This window comes from Thermobia domestica, chromosome 11, assembly GCF_964235325.1.
Source record: "Thermobia domestica chromosome 11, izTheDome1.hap1.1, whole genome shotgun sequence".
Taxonomy (NCBI): domain Eukaryota; kingdom Metazoa; phylum Arthropoda; class Insecta; order Zygentoma; family Lepismatidae; genus Thermobia; species Thermobia domestica.
The window spans coordinates 118,090,290-118,111,259 of NC_137464.1; the positions used below are offsets into that span (position 1 = coordinate 118,090,290).

The following is a 20,970-nucleotide window of genomic DNA, read 5'->3' on the forward strand; positions in this document are numbered from 1 at the left end:
CCTAACCAAATCGATAACTGCATGGTCTTTCTCTTTGCAGTTCATACAAGACACTATAGTAATATTGTAAAACTTAATAAAAAGAAAAAAACAATGTTCTTTCACAGCGTGAAGCTTACGGTTATCGCCATTAATTTATAGAGTATATGTCTTGTGTATCTTATTCCGTAGCTCATTGGATCCGTACAGAATTCGTATTCCCGTGACCTGCGTTCGAATCTTCGTCCTACTACTTTTTTATTTTTTTATTGAGTAGGTAGGACTCCAGTACAAAGAAACATATGCTTACAGTTGAAGGTTGTGATTCGATATTCTGCAAGTATTTATTTATATATGTATTGCCAAGCGAACAAGATGAAGTAGAATTTTACAACCATAAAACTGTTCTAGATTTTACTATAAACAAAAACTACGAATAAGTTTACAGCTCAAAAATAAGTTGAATTCTCCTCAATTGCAGCCTATAATTAGCTATGGTCAAGGAGATAGATTTCAGTACTTTTGTGTGTGGTCAGCACAATGACTTCCATCATCTTTATTTCTCGAACTAAATATAACTAATTTTATTTTTCGTTTAGATATAAAATACTCGCTGTTGGCTCTTAACGGAACAGAGATCATAGTGCAAAATGTAACTATGGCATTACATTTCGTTATATAAAAAATGAAAAAATACTAAATTTATACTTGAAAATGTCGAAGATAATATGACAAATATTATGAACAAATCTGTAATAGAATTAAGCAATGGTTTATAATAAAATAAACTGCAATCAAATGCAGGGTATTTGAAGTTAGGAAAAATATTTGCCCATATATGCTGAAATACAAGTTTCTTGAATAGATAGGAAAACTTCACTTTGAAATATACACCACGAATTTGACTCTCGATAGAATCTGAAATATTATAAGAACTTTAAACCTTGAAGAACGCAACACAAGTTTGACGTCCCATGGTTATAACATTGTCGTTACAAACTGACTAAATTAATGATAAATACAGAGAGCAGCTCACTGAACCAGCTCCTGTTTTCCGTTTTTTAAATATACAGGGTTTGTCCGGGAAGTAATAGGACTGATTTTATTCCGCCATGACTGTACTTCGGAGCGTGCGCGCACCGACTGGATCCGGTAGAGGGCGTTCCTAGCTAACGAACGAGCGGCTAGTCAGTTGTCTCCGAGCACACGGAGAGTCAGGACAGGCTTTTCCGCGCGACGTGTTTCTGTGACTGGTGCAAGCAGAAAATGCAGCGTTTGTTAGAGCAGAGGTACGTGATTAAATTCTGTGTTAAACTCGGTAAATCTGCTACAGAGACGTTTGATATGATCAAGCAGGCTTACCCAGATGATGCTTTAGCAAGAAGTGGTGTGTTTCGGTGGCACAAGGCCTTTTCGGAGGGCCGGGAAGAGGTTGCCGAAGAAGACCGTGCTGGAAGACCTTCGACTTCGACAAACACCGACAATGTGAATCGTGTGCGCGAAGTTTTGAACTCAGACCGTCGACTAAGTATTCGTTTAATTGCCCAGATGTTAAATTTACCAAAAACTGTGGTTCATGAAATTGTGACGGAGCATTTGAACATGCGCAAGGTGTGCGCGATTTTCCCAAAAGTGCTCACTGACGACCAGAAATTGCGGCGAGTGGAATTGTGCCAAGAAAATTTGAACACGTGTGAAAGTGACCCACAATTTTTGAATAACGTAATCACAGGTGACGAATCATGGATCTTTGAGTATGATCCCGAGACAAAGAGGCAATCTTCCGAGTGGCACACGCCGGCGTTGCCTCGCCCAAAAAAGGGAAGAATGAGCAAATCCAAAGTGAAAACGATGCTCATTGTCTTTTTTGACATCAAAGGCATCGTCCACCATGAATTTGTTCCTTCTGGACAAACCGTCAACGCCAAGTGTTACGTGAAAGTGCTCAAGAGACTCAAACGAAGGGTCAATCAGGTCCGACCAGACATCGGAGCCGACTGGAAGCTGCACCACGACAACGCCCTGGCTCACACCGCCTTTCTTGTGAACAGCTACCTGACCAAGGCCGGCAACCCAACGCTTTCGCAGCCGCCCTACAGCCCAGATGTGCCCCCCCCGGACTTCTTTTCGTTTCCTCGCCTGAAACGCCCGATGAAAGGCAAGTATTTTGAGACGACAGAGGGGATCTATGCAGCTTGCACCGCGGCTCTCAAGGCTATTCCGGAGAATGACTTCCGTGACGCCTTCAATGCTTGGAAATCGCGCTGGCAGCGCTGCACCGACGCAGAAGGAGCCTATTTTGAAAGTTTTTAAAGAATTGTAACGATTGGCTCAATATTTTTTATTTTTAAATCGACTCAGTTCTATTACTTTCCGTACAAACCCTGTAAATTAACGTATCGGACTTTTGGTCAAAAAGTATTTTTTTCTTTGCATATATTTCAGAGAGAATATGTAACGTCAATATTTCATTAGCAACTAATCAAATTGAATAATGCCAAAAATAGCTTATTTTGTTTGCTAGAACGTAGTTTGGGTGGAAGTTCTTTCATCATTTTTGTTTAGGTGTTTGAATACTTCGGAAGGTTTTACAGAATGCTTGTTATTATACATGTATGTTTGTTCTGTCTGTTACGGGAAAAGTTTATTATGAAGAAAATGGTCTGCAGAGCTTTTTCTAGAATCTCTGTTATTAGTTGAAGTAGTTGAATTGATTTTAGCGTCCCATTCAGCAGCGAAGCTATATGAGACATGGATTTACAGCTTAACGTGAGATCCGGAACACATGAGCCTCCGCTGAGAATGTAATTCCATTTTTAGAAAAAAGTCTCTGACCATACTCAGTTCTTACCCGTTGGGGGATAGAACAGACCCTATTATTATACTGGTATCGGGAAGCAGTGATGAAGCTGGTTAAGAATTTCGTGACCTGAAAGCAGTCACATTCGAGTCGCGATATGACTGGAACCGACCTGGAGACGACGAAACGTCGTCATAAACATGGAGAATTTGCATGATACTGTTAGTAAAACATATATGCTTTCTGATGGTCTAATGGCAAGCGCGTGCGTTTTCGGTTCTCGTGGTCTCGTGTTCAATTCCCGTTAAGGGTCACCTGAAATTTTACTTTAACTAAAAATTATTTTCATTAATCATCCGTCTCGTTTAGGATAAAGGACTTAAACGCTGAGAAAACTATATGGGAAAATATTAAATACTATACATGCAAATGTCAGGTGCCAGTGTTTCGTAAACTATTGACAAAATAGTTGAAAGACAGGAAAGGAAATCTCATGAAAACTGAAACTCAACAATGTTTTCGCATTCATGCTTAATTTGCTACTAGCGTGACACATTAAATTCAATGTAATATAAATATTACACACAAAATTCGCTACTTGACTGTCGATAACATGGAAAATGTTAGGTATTGTTAAATATTAAACATAACACCTCATTTTTATAGCAATAAATAACTTAAATAAGTAAATTACAAGACAGTAACAATTTTATTAATTTATATCTACATAGTATATAAATGAAAAATGCGTTCTATCATACCGAAAAATGGCTGAACCGTTTGAAATGCATTTTATTAACATAGTTAACACCTACCTCGGACTGGGTTGTTGTCACGCCATTTTTATAAAATTGCGTATCCTAACAGAGAAGAGGGGGTTTAAAATGTATGCCAAAATAGAACAATAGTTGTAGAATCACATTCTACTAACATACCTAATCACTGGCGCAAATCCCGGGGGGACGAGGGGGACATGTCCCCCCCAATGTTGGACCTGGGGGGGACAGTCCCTCCAATAATCTGACTTAAAAAGTGCTTTTTGGGATAGCTTGATGATTTGTGTCCGACTGCAACAAACACTGAAAAAAAGGGCTTGGTCAGGAATACCAAATTTGTTTGGTCAGAGCATTTGGTCACTTTTTTTGGTTAATTTAACCAAAATTTGGTCATTTTGACCAAACGTGTTTGGTCATGAACACTATATTTTTTGGTCAGAACATTTGGTTGATTAATTTGGTTATGCGAACCAAATTTTAACTGGTTTGGTAATTATTTGATTTTCCGGACCAAAATGTCTATTTACAAGGTCACATGTGTTTATTTGCATTCTGGATAAACATTTCGATTACGAAAGTGCGGATCGCAAAAATAAAAATACACGTACAACAACAATCATAAGGGACACCGTAAAAGAACTGTGTGTAAATGAGTGTAGTGTGCACTATACAACTTTCTCAACGAAGTCACAGTGATGTGAAGTGAGAAGTAATTGTTACTTTTCAACGACGTAATGGATCTATGATATAAATTTATTAAGAAGCTGGAATTTACCGCAGCTAATCGACGTGTTTCAAGGTAAGTGTACTTTTTCGTATATATTACTTTTGCTGTTAGTTCACATGTACTTATTCTATTGGCTGTAAATTTGGCGTAACAAATACGCCTTGGGTAAACTTTACAATGCACGCCCCAACTGCGCATCGATATGTAGAACCGCTTTCAAAGGTGTAGTAGATTAGAGTAGGGTAGGGTACAGTAGAGTAAGGTAGTTATAGGAACGGGTTCGCTTAAGGTTAGGGAATTTTTGATCAATTTTCATAGAATTAACAGACAGTAATTTCTGGTTTCAAAGTGAGTTTACCACCCGGAGCGGGCATTATTAAGTTAAACCTAGGCCCTTACATATGGATAAAGGGGGCATTGACGACACTAGAGCAGGGTATAAAATTGCAGGGGCAAGAGTTGGGGTAATTTCTATTACCACTAGATACTTCCGGAAAGGGGTAAATAAAGTGACACTAACGCTAGTAGTTTGCAAAATAAATTGGTGCATTTATAGTTTACAGATGAACAAAAATCTAAAATTTACGGAAGAAATATGGGTTATTATTTAGTTTCTCCTCCAGATCACTTGGTATTGACTCTGACTTACATGGTAGTGGTTACCATTCGTTATTTGTAAATGTAAAGTAGTCATGACTATAAGTACAGTGCGAACGTATAGCATAAAAACTACGCATAAAACACTAACCAACTTGTGCTATATGGACACTGAAAACCATTTATGCTATCGAACAAAATCAGAACAGAAGCGTAGCAGCGAGGGCCCGACAGTTAGAAACGATGTGCGTCCGTAGGGAGCAAACGCGTCAGCGACGGTGGGTATTCGCATAAACGAGGTAGTTAACAACAGCTTACTCTAAGTCACAGTACTGGGTCCTGAGCCGTCCATGGATTTGGGAGAGATACTAAATGTCATCCGAAATATAAAGCATAATTTTGAAAGAACATTTCATGGAACGCAAATATAGAATCCTTACTTTTGAAATCTATATTTATCGTGAAATACGCTGATAAAAGCGTGCATTTTTACTTTCGGTACACCACTCGAAATAATTGTTAAAAAAAATATAATTTTCACTAATTTACTTCTTACTGACCCCTAAAAGACTTACGCTGGGCGACATGAAAATATCTCATTTATTACAGGTAAATATCGATGGCCCCACCAGAAGTAATTGTGAAAAAATCACAGTTCTTTTACGATTTGCGTATAAATAAAACTTTCTGATTGTCATAAATATACAGTGCATAAACGTAACCTGTGCTAGGTGGACACTAAAAAGCGCGAATGTTATCTAACAGTCAGGACTAAGCAAAGATGGTGGGCCGAAGCGGCAGCGCAGAGAGCAGGCACGTCAGTGATGGTGGGTATACGCGTAAGTAAAGATATGAAAAGAGGTGGGATATTGCAATGATACGAGTTTCAATAGCGCTTGTCATGCTTTGACACTAGTAACGCTCCACTTGTAAACGTAAAATTCAGCTTGTGTACACTATATCATATTTCTTCTGTAAATTTTACAAAATTGTGCTTCCGTAACATGAACCACTACCCCCTCCCTATATATATTCGAGTGTATACTTCTTATTAGGTATTCGGAAAATATTACATTCTTCAAAGCATTCAGAGAATAGTGTATTATCTCCAAAAGATAATTCTGTGATTTGGAGCAAAACGACCAATGTCAGAAATTGCAAAGAGGAGAGAGAGAGAGAGAGAGAGAGGAGACAGGCTATGATTTCTGCATAGAACCTTTCATTGTTTGTTAGAAGTACATTAGTCTTTGAAAACAATCGGTTAGCATTAGACTTATTGTTAGCCATAGGTACCCGTTATGTACCAAATTACAAAATGATTTGCATGAGTTAAAAATGCTCTTAAATTCTTGTTGTTGCTTTTATACCCTTGTAACTTTGACAGTATGAAGCTGAAGTATGAAGTTACCATGAACATTTTTCTCTTTAGCTTAGCCCAAATACACCCATTTCTGTAAAGGTAAAAAAAAAAAAAAAAAAAAAAAAAAACTGGGGTGAGCAACTTCCTATACTCTTTGTGTGGCACATGATCGCGTAACATACCAAATTTCGCTTGGTAGTGTAATAAAACTTAAATGCTTTCACCAGTGTATAATTCTTTTTTCATATTCAGTAAATATCTGGTTAATTATAAACTTTCAATCTATATTTCAGAACAGGAAATAGACGAAGCAGCATTTAATTCATTAACTGATGAACTAATTACTCAGTTAATTCCCAAAATAGGGACATGTGCAAAATTATGAGCAAAATTTAAGGAATTTATAGAAACAAACACAGTTGAAATTTATGATGTGCTAGATGACGGTTCTCTCTCATTTGCTTCACCATCAGTGTCAACGCCAGATGACTCAGTGTCAGTTCGATCTGAAACTACAGAAAGCAGTTGTTCCATGCCAGCACCTACTAAAAGAGGAACTGATACGATGCTGAAACGAGAGACAAATTTCTCTAGAGAGTCTCGGAGTTCGAAGCTCTTCAAGCTGACAGATTTTGTAAGTGTTCTGCCTTTAAAAAGTCACTTGAATATGAATTGATACAGTGATACTTATACTGCAAATATGAACTGTGCAAATATGATTCATTACCAGTCGAAATGTAAAAGATGTTGGCGTTCACCTTTTAATCTGGTGACAGCCTACGTTATATTTATTCCATCTTTGTTAGTGCAAGTAACTTTTCTCGGGATATCAATCACATGATGTGCTCGTTGTCCAAAGTTTCGAGAACAGACGTTGTTCTCATCATCAGGGTCAGTATCATGAGAACAATGTTTGTTCTCGAGACTTTGCACAACGAACACATCACCTGGCTGATATCCCGAGAAAATTTATTTGCATCACGATACCAGGAAAGCATCAGGTACATTGAAAGAGCTTTTGGAACGTCCCACGGTTATGCTGTTTAGACTAAGGTAAACAGGTGATTAATGAAAGTGAACGATCGCATTTTTTTTGTGCTCTCACCGGGAATTGAATCCAGGACCACATACATCAAGGATACACGCGTTATCCACTAGAGTAGCTGGGAGGGCGAAGAGATTGGTATTCAGTTATATTTTCGGTTACTTCAATTTAAGCGAAATGATATCACGATATGCAGGATCTTTAAAATTGTAACTTTTTTTTAATGCGTTTATCTATAAAATTTATATTTCCTTGGAGTATACTATACTAAACGTGGAACATCACATAGAAGAGTATAAATATGATAAATTATTCTGTAATTGTCTGAAATGTTTTTATACATAATTTAATTTATTAAGGTTATAATTCTAAATCTTACAGTAACAATGTCTTTTTTAGAAAGTGTATTATATTCCACCAAAGTCACAAGGTCCAAATCAGAAGATTTCAAAAGGAAAACTCGTTGACAAATATAGAAATACACGCAAGTCGTTAAGAAAGTTTGGCATTGTTGCAGAGTCAGGTCCTTCAACAGAAAAGCGTGACACTGGAACTTCTACGCTAGATGGTAATGTTTAAAATGTAATATAGTAAATGATTTATTCATCTCTGATCATACGTTTAAAAATGAAAGTAAACCTTTGAGTTTTATGTCCCATAGTTATGCCAGGTAGACCAAAGGAGATGATGATGATGATAAGAAATGAATAAAGTGGGAAGGAACGGGAGAACCCCGAAAAATCCACGCAGACGGTGTCACTTAGCGCGATTTGGGATCAAATAAGGTATCTCACACGTCAGAGGTGAACGCTCTACCACTGAACTACCCAGGCCCCGATCATACTTTAAAAAGTGCCAATGATTTACCTATTTTGTGCCAGGTTTGCAAGAACCATGTTTTAAAAAATGGTTTAGTTTCGTTTAATTCTTTTTTCTCTGCTAATTGAACGTATGGAACACACATTAATATAAGTCGATACTAACCTGAAAATATTCCTGTAAGATTAAAACGTGGTTCTTCAATGTTCACATGTATTTCTGGCAAAAATATCGAGTGCCTTTCATCAGGATGGCTCAAAACTTAAAGTGTATATGCGTTCAAGCTGAGTATTTCAATAGTATAAGGTAATAATGGGACTGTGTAGATATTGTTACTGTTTACAACATAAAACTACAGTCGAGAAATTTTACACCTACTCTTCAGTTAAGCAACCAACTAATCTATTAAGGATTAAATAGTGCACTATATTAATCAATACTAAGATTCTGTGTGTTTCTGTTTACAAGACTGAACAAGTCCAAATTTTGTATGCTTAATCTTCAAATCCTTCATTACAAGAGTTACTCTGTTCATAAGAAATGATAAGTAGCATTTATTACTAAATATTTTGTGACTTTCTTCGTCGTAGATAGTCATTATACTTATATAGTACCACTATTACGTTATACCATTGAAGTACTAAGCTAGAACATGTAATTTACATAAGTTCTACATATTTGAAGAATTAAACCATTCTGATGAAAGGCATTCGATATTTGTGCCGGAAATATAGATTAATATTTGAAGGCAATTTTCAAGTTCAGCTTCACAGGAACAGTTCCAGAACAGTTTTTTTTTTTTTTTTTTTTTTTTTTGTAAATATATTTCTTTCTTTCTTTTCTTTATTATATATTACATATGGATATAAATACTTGTACAGAGGACTTATGAAAATATAGAATCATTTTAACTGATATTTGAAAAATATAGGAATTTATTACTAAGTTTTTAATGTAATACAGATCTGTTTGGTAAGTTTATTCTTCTCTTTCAGAATGTGGCATAGATATTGAAAACACCTTAGCATGGTTAAAGCATAGTGTCGAGCCCTGGCAGGAAGTACTTGATCTTTGGAAGAAAACGTTGAAAGTTCGATGCAAGCAAGAGGGCAAAACTGTTCATGAAATAATTTCAACTTGGCTAGCATTGAAGCAGCCTTTGGGCTATACATTGGTAAGTTTCATTTAATTAACCTTCATTCTGTTTTACTACTAAATACTGTGTTGTTACTGAATAGGCCATAATTTACAAGCATTAAATTATTCTTTGGGGCTGAGAACATTCATATAAAATCTTTTACTTACGTCCAGAAGTTGATTTTTTCATAACGTACATTTTAGAACAGAAGTTTCCTTTAAAATTGTGTCGCGTTTGTACAGAAAATAGTAAAAACCTTCAGGATAAAGTCATACTAAATATTGAAATGACATATACTAGTTTAGGTATTTGTATGTCTGAGCTAATAGACCTTAGTTGTCATAAAACCATAATAAAAATATATATAAATGATGGACAAATAAATTACTTCCATGTCCTCTTATGTAATATCTGTTCATGAATGTTGAGATATGTTGAAGCAGGTCTGAACTGCCTGTGGGTTGGTGGTTATCGGTTCGATGCCCGGTAGGTGTATAATTGTATAAAAGTAATTCAGATTCAACTACAAATTATAGATTCCCTCCTGTGTAGCTCCAGTGATGAAAGAGGATAGAGACAATCAATGAATCTTAAAAGTTTTTGCAGTTTCCTTTTCAAATGTGAATATTTTGCATTGTATTCAGATTGCATGTTTAAAGAACTAAAACATGTCTTTTTAGCTGGAAATAATTTTTCTTGCTGGTTCTTTGTAACATATTCATCCCCACGCATGGAACACAAAGTGGGAAAGTATTAAGTTCAGTTTATTAGCAACTCGATCTTGCTTTGAACAACTAGATGAAATGCTCAATTGCAAGTCTGAAAACAAATGCTCTAAACCTAAAATTATTGTTTCCATTTTAAGACGCATATGATTAAGTGGCCATACATTACGAACACTTGCATTGAGTTTACCTTGCAATGGAAAGAAAGGTATTCATATTCAGTAAGATAAAAATTGAGAACTGAGTTCTTGCAACACGATGTCACTTGTTTATGAAAGCGAGATCTCAGAAGGACAATACTTACATGACTGATAAACAATCTTTCTTGTGATTGCGTATCAACCAAGCATATACGTACAGCAATAGAAACTTTGACGGTGATTTTTTTTTAATGCATAAAGTACTTTTCGATTCAATAAGCCTTTTTCTCAGTAGATGGCAAATAGTGGTTTTATTGTCTGATAAACGCTAACAATATTGTAGAATTTTCTTCACTTTGCCCTTTGACAAATCAATATGAAACCCTAGTGGCCTTATTTCAGCATGTAGAACCTTGGCTTTACGTTCGGAAGCTTCCGGGCTCAAATCCGGTCATCGTGAGTGAAATTTCCCTGGGTTTTTCCTCAGTCATTCCAGCAAATGCCGGGATGGTACCTGTAATATTAAGTCCAGATCAATACTTTCCCCATCCTTGTCTAATCTATCCGAGTAAATAGACCTTTGTTTATATTAAGCAATATAACCAAAAACCATCATAACACGACGAAAGCTCGTGATGCCACAACCTCAATATGGGTCTAACTGGCAGTTATCGTCAATGTAACATCTTCTTGCACTACGTATGTGGCTTTTGTGGTCTACTTATTTAAGCTAGCAGTAAGTCAATTTCCTCAAGATGTTGGACAACACCAGGGGAAAGCAGGTTGAATTTGAACCCAAGTCCAAGTCCGTAAAAGTACACGCTGTAACCAGTAGTTTGTATTAAAATTGTCACAGTTAAGAAATTTCATTTATGCACTTAAAGGAAGTTGTGATTCTTATAACAAATAGATAAAATACTGACTGAAAAGTAAAATAATAAATGGTAAGGAACACATGTTCGTGGAATTCATCACTGAGTTTATGTAACAATTAATGATATAATGTTATCAATGTAAATGTTTTAATACAATGGAATTCCATTTCCAGATTGATCAAGATAACAAAGACTTATATCCTGATCATACATCCTTGTTCGTCAAATGGGATTCTGTCAGTAAAAAATTGGAAAAACTAAGGAAGAAACGGCTACATGACGCTTCAGCAGTCGAACTTTTAAGTCTGTTAGACACAGAAAGTGTTACAGAAGGTAATATTATTTTTATGTTTTTTATTCTTCCTTTATTTCTGTTTCATTAACTTGAAATTGTAATTACTTGTACGAATGAAGTAGATTTTTCTATTTGAATCCAGTTTTATTGCAACAAGTATGTTGTAATGATCATATTAATAGTTATACATTGGTTGTATACATAGGATTGTAGCGTAAACTAAAGTCACTTGTGCCTTTCAAAGTAGTATAAAACTGTTCCCGCCAATAATTCTCCCCCCCCCCCACACACACACTCTTCAAAGACATACGTTGGAAAGAAAATTAAGGTTACGCCAAGAACCCTATTTTCGGAGTGTGAAGCTGAGCTACGACGTTTCATTACGTATGAACAAATACGAACTCGATACATTTATTTAATAATAACCAAAATAGTGGCCTCAGTGGTTCAGTGATAGACCGTTCACCTCTAGTGCATGAGGTCCCGGGTTCTAACCTTGCTCCCACCAAGTGAACTTTGTGGTGAACAAACACCGTGTGCGTGGGTTTCCTCGGGGTTCTCCAGTTTCCTCCCACTTTCTTCATTACACCATTTCATTCATTTCTCATCACAGTCTCCTTAAGCCTAGCCGGCATAACCATGGGGCATAAAACTCAAAACTTTCATTTCATTTTAATAACCAAAATCACTTACTGAGGATAAATGTGATCTGTTCTATATTCTCAGTTGGTAAATGCTAGTGAGGAAGTTCTATGTTTATTTGAGGACAAGCTGTCGAGTTTTCGTAATTTAGTAGCTTCTGTCCTTGTTTGAACGTATCGTTTTTGCAGTCAGATATAAATAGCTTTTGAAAACCTTTGCAGCTTTTAAAGCATTTAAATAGCTTTTAAAACATTTGCACTATTAGTATTACTTACCAATTTTTTAGCTTCAAAATAACATATATTTATAGGCGCAAAATGCATATGTCATTGTAAATGTACAATAAATAATGCTTTCAGACTATTGAGGAAGTAGAAGTGTCTTTGTTCTTATATGTAAGAAAAATTATTTAAGTATGTAACATGATCAGTTAACCTCTCTCTGATTCCAACAGGTAATGGGTGATGTTCAACCTTTCATGGAAACGAGAGACCTGCAACATTCGTTGAGTGTTCGTTGTTGGCAATTACGGAATAAGGAACTGCTTAACATACAGCTACGTTAAATAACTTTCGTCTGCAATATAGATTTTTGTTTTCCTCCGAAAATGAACTCTAAGTGATTTGGCCCCTTGAAATTCGCGAAAACAACCTTCATCAATACATCTAAAGACTCCATTGGAGGATATTCTGTGTTTGAGCTTTAAATGAAGGATAAGTGTTGCTACTAGCATAAAATTTGATTTGTAAATTGAACAAACAGGCATTGTTACAAACAATTACATATAATTCATTCAATTACGTATAACGCATGGTACTGAAATAACATTTGTTTAGAGAAACGTGATTCAAGCAAGCATAAAATATCAGTAGTTGTATCTGTTGCGACCACTATTGTTTACAGATATTTCATATCAGTTAAAAAAAAAAAAAAGAACAATCATATCCAACAATAGTGTATCGTCTGTTTATCGTGATGACTACTTATGTCATATACCGCTTTTTGCAGAAGAAGCCAAAGATGTTCCCCTTCCTTAGGGTATTCTGCGTTAAACACAAAAAAAGTTTTAAAACATATGTCCACACCCTTGAGCACGTTGTCTAGCTCAGTTAAGAATAGTTTATAATTTATTTGAAAGATCTTCAATGCTGTTTGCTGGGAGTAAAATTATAACTTTTCTCACAGTTTTTTACCTTCTTTATTATAAAGATTTATATTTGGCCTAAAAATGTTATTTTATTTTCACTAACCAGTTGATACATGTTAATATCATTGTTTAATTTTGAATAGATTTATATTTGGCCTAAAAATGTTACTTTATCTTCAGTAAACAGTTAGTTTCGTTATGTAATTTTGAAAAGATTTATATTTGGCCTAAAATGCTATTTTATTTTCAGTCGCAGTTGATAAATGATAATATCATTGTTTAATTTTGAATTTAATATTTTTGTTTAATTTTGAAGTCTGTATGACTCAGTTGCTATACTCAGTTATAATAAAATTCTTGTGTAGAAAAGTATTGTATGTACATGCTTTATATCCTAAATTCGTTCTATTTTTCTCCAAAAGTTGATCTATAACTTCGTTCATATATGTGTGTACATGTATTAGAACTTCATGAAAATGTACATGTATTCATGTACATGCATGCTATTCTAGGAATAAACCGACAAGACTCGAATATGTGTTCAGGACCTCAGTATAAGAAAACAAAGTTTATTTGCAACTTTGGTCGGAAGCGCCTAATTGTGCAGATGGAACCAATTTAAGATAATTAAAGACATACAAGAGTGAAAAAATGCGTCTGAGCCGTGACTCGAACCCGGGATCTTCGTCTTGCCATGCAGATGTGCTACCCAGTCCGCTCTCAGTAACAACAATACATTCTTTCACTCTTTATAACGATGCTGTTCCACAAGGTGGAAGAGTGTATGGCTGTTCTGGTAGAGGACTGAATGATGCAGTGGTAGCGCATCTGCATGGTAAGCGGGAGGTTCCAGGTTGGAATTCCGCTTCAGTTATATGTTTTTCAGCCTTTGTATATCTTTGATTTCGTGCCTACAAAGGGTCTGGTGTGACAAAATTGGTTGTTTTCTCAATTTATCAATATATTGATGTAATTATTTAAATTGATCGTAGGATACTACATTGAATAAAACAATCGAGGAACTTTGGATACGGTTAAGTACCTCGATACGAGAGGGTTGTTTAAATTTGATCCGAAACGTTTGATTACGGAAAAGTAAGTATGTTCTACTTACCTTAAATTGGCCTCATTTCTGTAATTAGGCTTTTCCAACCGAAGTCGCAAATAAACTCTTTACTTTTAGTGAGATTCTGAACACGTGTGCGACGTTTCCCGGTTGTTTTATTCATTGTAGCCGCTCCTGCGAACATTTCTACTGATTATCTTAAATTGGCCCCAGTTACGTAAATATGTATTTCCGACCAAAGTCGTAGATAAACTTTTTTCTTGCATTAACATTTTAAATATGTATGCGAAGTTTTTCAGCAACTAGTTTCTAATTTATTTGAAAAATCTTCAATGTTGTTTACTGGGAGTAAAATTACAGCATAAGTTTGCTTTAAGTTCTTTACGTTTTTTTCTTGAAGTTTTGCTTTGATCTAAAAATCTTACTTTCAGTACTTTAACAGATGTTAATATCATTGTTTAATTTTGAAGCCTGTATGACTCAGTTGCTGTTTTTTTTTTTTACTATTATTATTTACAGTAAAATGATTTTGTAGAAAAATGTTATGTGTAAATTCTTTATATATTAAATAGTTTTATTTTCCTCAAAAAATTGATTTGAAACTTTGTGTACATATACATAGAATTTTAAATTTACATGTATTCGTATACATATTTCGTATGTTGCTTCAAAGTGTATATGTAAATCTTATTTTTGAAGAAGTTCTTAATAACTATAAGCAATAACTTCTAACTTTATATGTGGGTTACCGCAAAAGTCATGGCAACTTTTTTTTTTTCCTTTCTTACGAAAATGGTCACGCATCAAAAACTTCTGAAATATCCAAATGGAAGGTTAGCATATACGTAAACGTTACATTTAAGGAATTGTGTAAACATACACATCTCCATCAGAATATAGCACGAGAGAAAAAAAAGTAAAAATAATTGATAAAGTTCTTCTCGGGCAATCAGCCAGGTGAAAACTGGTGGATAGGCCAACGTTTCGAGAGCTGTCATCGTTCTCGTCATCAGGGCAATTATGACAGCTCTCGAAACGTTGGCCTATCCACCAGTTTTCACCTGGCTGATTGCCCGAGAAGAACTTTATCATATACGCCGCCAGGAAAGCTTCAAATCTTACGTAAAAATAATTGTTCGTATTATGGGATGTGTATTTATATCCAATTTATACGTAATATTTACATATGTATTAACTTTCCATTTGCATGTTTAAGAATTTCTTGCTTTGTTACCATTTTCGTTAGAAAAAATTTCCCATGAATTTTGAGATAACCCTCGTATTATTTTCAGTTTAGTACCTATAGCAACAGTATTTGGTAATTGCTACCAAATGGTTTGGTCAAATTCACTAAATACGGGTTTAGTATTTGCAACCAAATTATTTGGTTCCAAGAACCAAATTTCGTTCATTTTAACCAAATTTTTGGTATTCCCAACCAAATTCTACTTGTTTGGTCATTATTTGGTCAAAATTACCAAATGCATATTTGGTACTGGTAACCAAATAATAGGTTCCTGCAACCAAACAAATCGTGACCAAATGATTTAGTGCTGGTGACCAAGCGTTTGGTTGGCGCTATATTGACCAAACGATTTGGTAACCAGCACCTATTTTTTGGTCAATTTGACCAAACTTTTTTTTCAGTGAAGGAATGTAAGATGAAATTGATTTCTCTTGGCTTTTCCTTTTTTAAAAAGAATCGTAATCTGTAGTATTTCAAACTGAACTTCGTGCTGTAGTGCGTTTAGTAGTCTCATCAATATGTATTAATTCCACTTCCACTACTTGGGCACAAATTGCAATAAATGCCAGACACTAGCGTGCGCAAGACATTGGGAATGTGGGTGCCAGATCTAAAGTGCCACCATATGGAATGTCGTCCTTCCCCCCCCCCCTTTCCCCTAAGAAAAGATAGCATCATTACATCCGACGCTGCGTCGGCGACGCACGGCACACATGCAGACGGGAAATAATTAATACGTAATCTCTTCTCAGTTTGTAATAATTCTACATAAAAAAGTTTGTCTAATGGGGGTGCCAAGGCACCCATGGCACCCACGTTGCGCACGCCTCTGATGCCAAAGGAGGATATACCCCTCTCCTGCTGAAAAATTGTCTCAGATGTAGATACGGGCACAAATTCCGAGGAATGGGGATACATGTCCCCCCCAACAGTGGAACTGGAGGCTCTCCCAATAATCCAATTTGAAAAGTGCTTTTTGCAGAAAAGTGTGATGATTTGTGTCCGATTGCCACAAAGGAAAGTGAGATGAAATTTGTTTCTCTTGACTTTTTCATTTTTAATAAAAATGAAGGCGTGCGACTGTGCGTGACGTAACCTGATATGAAATCTTCTCTCCTTTTCTCCCCTAGGCCCTAGCACACGAAGAATATATAGACTATCCAATGTCACTAGAACCCATCTTTTAGTAAATGGGAATTTAATCTATTTGTAGTATCAGCCTAGGCATCTACTCATGCTTCCTAAGCTAACTAACACTATAGCCTATGGAACCCGGAGGTTCAATGCCCCGTTCACAAAAGCTCTCCATTGACTTCTATCCTTAGCCAACTGGATCCAGTTTCTACTTTGTATTCGTATTTTTGCGAGATCCATCTTAATATTGTCTTCCCATCTGCGCCTAGGTCTTCCTAATGGTCGTTTGCCGATTGGTCTTACCGCTATCACTGAAAGCAATCCTACTTTCTTCCATCCTGGCTACATGACCTGCCCACCTAAGCCTCCTAGACTTGATGACCCTAACAATGTTTGGTAAACCGTATAAATTATGTAGTTCCTCGTTATAAAGTTCCGCCATTCTCCATTCCCGTTCCTCTTGGGTCCGGATATTCGTCTCACGATCTTGTTCTCAAATATTTTCAGTCTATGTTCTTCCTTTAGAGTAAGCGACCATGTTTCGCAACCATACAGAACAACAGGTATGATTATCGTTTTATATATTTTAGACTTCAAATTCCTCGACAGAATTTGCGACGACATGAGATTTGAACCGAATAGTAACACGAATTCCCTGCTTTTAGTCGACATTTAATTTCTTCGTGAATATGATTTTCCTCTCTTAATATTGATCCTAGATATTTGAAACTATCCACTTTATCAAAAGAATTATTTAATATTTTAACGCATTCATAATTTATCGTATTACGGTCCCGACGCACTTCCATGTATTTAGTTTTCTCTGCATTTGCTTCTAAACCCATGCCCCTGCAAGCGTTTATTAAGATCTGTGCATTTCTTTCTATTATTCTCCTCTCATCCCCTATTAAATTTACATCAGCATATGCCTTAACCTGGTGAATACCGTTCAATTCTAGGCCCTGGTTGCTATCTTTGATTTTCCTTATAGGGTATTCCAGCACAAAATTAAATAATAATGGCGACAACGCATCTCCTTGTTTCAGGCCATTTTCGACGTGAAAGCTCGTGACCAAAAATTTTCCTACCCGGACTTTACTTTGGGATTCATTTAAACATGCCTTAATAGATCTAATTAGCTTTTTCGGTATTCCAAATTCTATAAGAACGTTGTACAATGTTTCTCTCCTAACGGAGTCGTAAGCCTTTCTAAAATCAATAAATAGTTGATGTACCGGGGTATTGTATTCCCACTTCTTTTCGAGTATTTGGCGAATGGTAAATATTTGGTCGATAGTTGATCGATTTCGTCTAAATCCACACTGATAATCTCCAATCATTTCATCTGCGTATGGGGTCAATCTTGCTATCAGAATGTTTGAAAGGATTTTATAGGATGTCGACAGAAGAGAGATGCCTCGATAATTATTACAGTCAGTTTTGTCGCTTTTCTTGTGGATTGGAACAATGATTGATTCTTTCCACTCTTGTGGCAATTCTTCCTTGTTGTAGATAAGGAGAATGAGTTTGTGTATCTTGTTCCACAATTTTTCGCCTCCAGCTAAAATTAACTCGGACGGAATTTCGTCTACACCTGGAGATTTGTGTTTCTTTAATTTCTTTATAGCGATTTCTACTTCTATTCGGTTGGGTTCTGGAATATACGTTTCTGCGGTGTGTATCTCCCTTTCTGCACGCACATTAGTTTTTGCTGCGTGTTAAGTAAATCGCTAAAGAAATCTTTTTATCTTTTTAAAATGCAATCTGTATCACTGAGAACTGTTCCATCCGCTTTCTTTAATATAAGCACGAGGTTGATAGCCTTTCTTAAATTCGTTGATCCCTTTATACATGTCCAGAATGTTTTTATTTTTAATACTACCTTCAAGTTCCTAAATTTTAGCTTTCAAAAAATTGCGTTTCTTTGTTCTAAAAGTTTTGGAAGTTTCCCGCCTGATGTCTACGAAATTTTGTGTGGTTATTTCATTTGGATTTTGTAGCCAACGTAATTTTGCTTGTTTTCTCTTTTCTGCTCGTTCGAACCATGGTTTGTTCCTACGTATTTCCGCGTGTCCCAATTTTTCTTTTGAGAGAGGATGCTTCGTAAGCAAAGAAAAGAATTCAATTACTGAAATATTTTTCTCCAGAATCTTAAGGTTACATCTGTTAACTAAAGAGTATATGACATGCGTTAGATTTCTGTAACGATTCCTTTAATATTATTGAGATCAAGGGGGCCGATCCTGGGAAGTCGGAGGCCCCCAAATCTCACGTGGATTCCCTGTATTTTTATGAATATGCATTTGTATGTATTTTCTCTTGTTATATGTATTGTTTTATGGATTTTTTATGAATGCCCGCCCCCAAGTTACAGAGAAATCGGCGTCCTTGATTGAGATTATCATAATTTTGCTGAAAGAGTATTGTTGCGTCATACATAATTGATATTCTATCTTCATAGTTTTGGGGAAGTCATTATTTATATTATTATAAAACAATTTTAACGTGGATCTTTGTGGATGCCTAATTAGAAACATACCAATTATAAATATGCGTGTATTCAGATTTCAGAATGTGTTCACGGCAGTGATTTGTAATACTGATATGTACTACTACTTCATTTACATCACCTAATATATAATACACTCTACAACAGGTTCACCTCAGAAATCAGATTCATCTACCGTAATATGAGTTTCATCTCCCTTCTCTAGAATAAGCCTCAAATGTGCCCACCTCCTAATGTTGAAGACAACCAATGGCGTATTTAGGATTTTGTTTCGAGGGGCTATGCTCAAAACAAGGAAGGAAGTGGGCAATTGCCCACCTGAGTTTGAGAATTAAATATAGTTTAATTTATGCATAAATTGAAGTTATAATGGCAAGAATTGCAGACCGATAAATCCTATGTGATATGATACAAAAATTTAGGAGTGAATCTAACCCTTTATTCTATTCATACAAGAAAAAGGAAGCACACTCTTGGCCTTCCTAATTTCCCGGGCTAATTATTCCCCCGTTTTGATTTTTTTTAATTCAAACATTTCCTTCCTTTAAAAATAACTAAACGATATAATTTTTCCTTTAGTCCTGTCATGTTGATATCTGCGCAAGTTGGTGTGGAACACCAGTTTCGCTTATCAATTCCTCTTAGTTTTGGTGTTACTGAACACGGCCGACTTGAATCAGAACTGACAATTGTCGATAAAGTATGATAGACGAAATGAAAGAAACAGGAGCATCATTTCAGATTTTGTTTGGGGGGGGGCAAGACCCCTTGATATAAGTAAAATTTCGCGTTTTTCACTGATTTACTATTATTCTATTGATAAAATGTATGTACATCTCAAACTCAGGGGGGGCAAGTGCCCCTTCCTGCCCCCTAAATGACGCCCCTGGAAAGAAAGTAACGTCAAGAAAAAGAAACAGAAAAGTAGAAAGGACGAAAGAAAGAACAAAAGGACGCAGTTCTTACATGGAATGAAATTTGGCAAATACAGCATTATTTCTGAACAAATAGCTTAAGAAAATGGAAAGTCAATGACATTCTTAGAAATGGTTAGAAGGATTATTGTTGTACGTGAATTGCGAAAAACTAAAAAATTTATTTCAGGGGGAGCTTGAGACTGATAGCCTCCTAAATACGCCACTGAAGACAATTCTGTCCCCTGATTCTTCACAGCATTGTTTTTCAACTTCATACATATTTTGAATATCGCTTACACACACACACACACACACATATATATATATATATATATATATATATATATATATATATATATATAATATGGGAACGGTCTTACCCGTCCCCCCCAATGTTGAAGACAGATTTGCGCCGATGTATCTAATGTAATTTATTTCTTCCCAATACACTCTTAAGAAAAGGTAAAGAAAACTGTTCCGATCCATTTCAAAGTACCATCTCCGCATGTTTCTAACGTTACTAACAAAAAGGCTTAAATAATTATTCAGAATTACAACTTTTAAACTACTTAACATTACTTAGGTATAAATGTTTGGTGAACGGCTTTCTTCGTTGCCAGTTCTATGAAAGACACGGAAGTTCGTAGTTTCATTCCTAGTTAAGTACGAGAAAATATGCTTTAGAAATCAAAATTGAGTTTTCTGTGGCAGAAATTGTGATACGTAACTTAGAAAATACAGACCGGTGTTACTACTACAGATACATATATACACACACATGCAAAAAATGGACTCTTTCCACAAAACCTACATCACTATGATTTCTGTACAGTGAATAATATGAGTATTGTTTTCCCTTACGGTTTTCTCAGCCCACAAAACCCATCATTTGGTCACTATTTTAATCTAGGATTCAGAATTTCTATAAACCTTTTGCGAATTCGGTATTTTCTTAAAATTCAAGATTTTTCCGAAATCCGTTTTTTTAATTCGTATTTCTCTGATTTTATTATCTTAAATTCAGATAAAATGG

The 20,970-nt window shown here is 35.7% G+C and overlaps 2 protein-coding genes across 2 annotated transcripts in view; one reads left to right on the forward strand and one right to left on the reverse strand.

The window, feature by feature from the left end:
* LOC145664390 (melanization protease 1-like) overlaps window positions 1-20,970 on the reverse strand; it is a 266,717-nt gene that overhangs the window by 227,010 nt on the left and 18,737 nt on the right. The gene's annotated exons all lie outside the window — the stretch shown is intronic.
* LOC145664421 (uncharacterized) lies at window positions 5,661-14,932 on the forward strand. Its single transcript, XM_081731104.1, has 6 exons — window positions 5,661-5,718; window positions 6,680-6,873; window positions 7,684-7,852; window positions 9,099-9,277; window positions 11,155-11,314; window positions 12,373-14,932. Exons 1-6 carry the CDS (start codon window positions 5,661-5,663, stop codon window positions 12,381-12,383), a joined length of 771 nt encoding a protein of 256 aa, XP_081587230.1. The 3' UTR covers window positions 12,384-14,932.

Bases quoted from the DNA above. Each gene is read 5' to 3' on its own strand.
- LOC145664421 (XM_081731104.1), top strand. From the start codon at position 5,661: ATGGTGGGCCGAAGCGGCAGCGCAGAGAGCAGGCACGTCAGTGATGGT. The intron at 5,719-6,679 runs GTAAGTAAAGAT...ATGATGTGCTAG, and splicing joins CAGTGATGGTGGGTATACGC to ATGACGGTTCTCTCTCATTT. The intron at 7,853-9,098 runs GTAATGTTTAAA...CTTCTCTTTCAG, and splicing joins TGGAACTTCTACGCTAGATG to AATGTGGCATAGATATTGAA.